This window comes from Cnephaeus nilssonii (assembly GCF_951640355.1).
Source record: "Cnephaeus nilssonii genome assembly, chromosome: 17".
NCBI classification, from domain to species: Eukaryota; Metazoa; Chordata; class Mammalia; order Chiroptera; family Vespertilionidae; genus Cnephaeus; species Cnephaeus nilssonii.
The window spans coordinates 12,780,484-12,783,077 of record NC_137088.1 but is presented as its reverse complement, the minus strand read 5'-3'; the positions used below and the strand labels follow the sequence as shown (position 1 = coordinate 12,783,077).

The 2,594-nt window shown below is 48.1% G+C and overlaps 1 protein-coding gene across 1 annotated transcript; it reads left to right on the top strand.

Moving 5' to 3' along the window:
- Nucleotides 1-379: 379 nt before the first annotated feature.
- CCR4 (C-C motif chemokine receptor 4) lies at nucleotides 380-1,470 on the top strand (the record flags this gene model as incomplete). The annotated part of the gene is made up of 1 exon (XM_079795719.1): nucleotides 380-1,470. The coding sequence occupies exon 1, from the start codon at nucleotides 385-387 to the stop codon at nucleotides 1,468-1,470; it is 1,086 nt and encodes a 361-aa protein (XP_079651845.1). The 5' UTR covers nucleotides 380-384.
- Nucleotides 1,471-2,594: the final 1,124 nt, after the last annotated feature.

Sequence of the window (2,594 nt, the reverse complement as noted above, 5' to 3'; positions counted from 1 at the left end):
GGGAAAGGCCCTCGGTGCAGTGCTGTTGGGGATAGCTGCTGGTCTTTTCCTTCCTGCAAGTGATCTCAGTAACCCCAGACTATCTTTTAGAAACATGTCCTTAGCACAGGGGTAAGAACAGTGGCGGAGCTGGAATCTGGAATCTGACTGCGAATGGCAGGATTATTTCATTTGGCTACGCTGCCCTCCGGGGAGCTGAGCCCTTCAACTTGGGAAGGTGGGAAAGGATGTAGAACGGTCGGAGCCAAATATTAAGCCGGTGTTCTCTGCATTCAGCCCTGTTTTGATGTGTTTTTGTTCTTACCAAACTCTTGTTTGCTCTTCTCCTCATTAGCTTCCTCTGGTTGGCCTCCGATCTGCCTTGAGGAGCCTGTAGATTTGAAAATGAACACCACGAATACGACAGACCCCACCCTCACATATGAAAGCATCTACAGCAATTACTACCAGGATGACTATTTCCCCGAGCCTTGCACCAAAGAAGGCGTCAGGAAATTTGGTGGTCTCTTCCTGCCTCCCCTGTACATCTTGGTCTTTCTGTTTGGGCTGCTTGGGAACGCCTTGGTGGTTCTGGTCCTGTTCAAGTACAAGCGTCTCAGGTCCATGACGGATGTGTACCTGCTCAACCTTGCCATCTCGGACCTGCTCTTCGTGCTCTCCCTCCCTTTCTGGGCCTACTACACGGCAGACCAGTGGGTTTTTGGACTAGGTCTCTGCAAGATTATTTCCTGGATCTACTTGGTGGGCTTTTACAGCGGCATCTTCTTCATCATGCTCATGAGCATCGATAGATACCTGGCGATCGTGCACGTGGTGTTTTCCCTGAGAGCCAGGACCGTGACTCACGGGGTCGTCGTCAGCTTGGCCACGTGGTCAGTGGCTGTCTTCGTCTCCCTGCCAGGCCTTCTGTTCAGCACCTGCTACACGGAGCGCAACCATACCTACTGCAAAACCAAGTACTCGTTCAACGCCACGCAGTGGAAGGTCCTGAGCTCCCTGGAGATCAACGTGCTCGGCTTGGTGATCCCCTTGGGGATCATGCTGTTTTGCTACTCCAGGATCATCAGGACCCTGCAGCACTGCAAAAACGAGAAGAAGAACAAGGCGGTGAAGATGATCTTCGCCGTGGTGGTCCTCTACCTGGGCTTCTGGACGCCGTACAACGTCGTGCTCTTCCTGGAGACGCTGGTGGAGCTGCAGGTGCTCCAGGACTGCACCCTGGAGAGGCACCTGGACTACGCCATCCAGGCCACAGAGACGCTGGCTTTCGTCCACTGCTGCCTGAACCCGGTCATCTACTTCTTCCTGGGTGAGAAGTTCCGCAAGTACATCGTCCAGCTCTTCAAAACCTGCAGGGGCTCTTTCGTGCTCTGCAAACACTGCGGGCTCCTCCAGAGTTACCCCCCCGACGCCCCCAGCTCATCTTACACGCAGTCCACCCTGGACCACGAGCTGCACGACGCACTGTAAACCATGGAAATGCAACAACAACAAAAAAAACCTAACAAACCAGAGTTAATATCCTTCCCGAGTTAAAAGTTTGCCTACAATTGTGTCCTAGGAAGTGTTCCCCCGGGTGAGGGAGAAGATGTACATCCACTGCAGAAAGTGGGGCTTCTCGCCCTGCGGCCAGCTGTCCTCTTGCCACGTGCAAGTTCAATGCGGCAAGAGATCATGCGGCCCGCACCGGGCGATGGGTGAACCCGAGGAGAATTCTGAGCAGCTTTTCAAAGAGAAGCAATATTGGAAGTCATTCATTCCCTTCTAACCTGGACAGATGGGGGGGTTCTCCTGAGGGAAGAGAAGAGAATTGACTGGTGGAGGAAATCGCTAACTTCCTGCTGAGGAAAACGGGCTCTTTCATGAATTTCTAGCTTTTGCAGAAAAATACAGAAAACTTTGACAGGCTGTGCCAGTGTTTTTTTCTAATAACATACCTGAAGCCAGGTGTATGTGGAAATGAATAGCGAAGTAATGAACGGAGATCTTGGTTGTTTGAATGTAAAGGATTGTTTGTTAAGGGACGCCAAACTTTTTATACTGATTCCAAGTAGATGGAGATGAAAGGGTTAGTATGGTCTGATTTCCAAACATGCTTGTGGAAATTCAAATGTTTTGGTTTAATTGTAACAGAGGAACATTCATATTTTAAAAAAATAATACACTGTCCCCGATACTTTTATTTACTTGTACTTGTTCACAAACAGTGCCTTCAAAACTAAAAACAACAAGGACCACTGAAGTATGATGGTGCTTCTTTGTCCTTTTGAAGTGCCTGCTATCGAGGAAGGCAAGAATAATCAACTAAAAGTTATTGTTGATGTGACACACAAAAATGACTGTCAGAAAACGATGAAATTTTGAAAAGTGTCATCCTCTCTTTTAAAATATTAGCCCCGGTTCTTACATTTTGCATGACTCAAAAGTTAAGTCATTTCTTATGTCATTTTAACCATGTAATTAGTCATCTCGCACCATGAGGAGAAATCTCTGTTCTTACTCACAGGCTTAATTAACCACAATTCTGGAAAGACTTTAACGAAGTCTGGGCATAGTGGTCATATAGGGATACTTAAAAGCCTTCCAGAAACAAA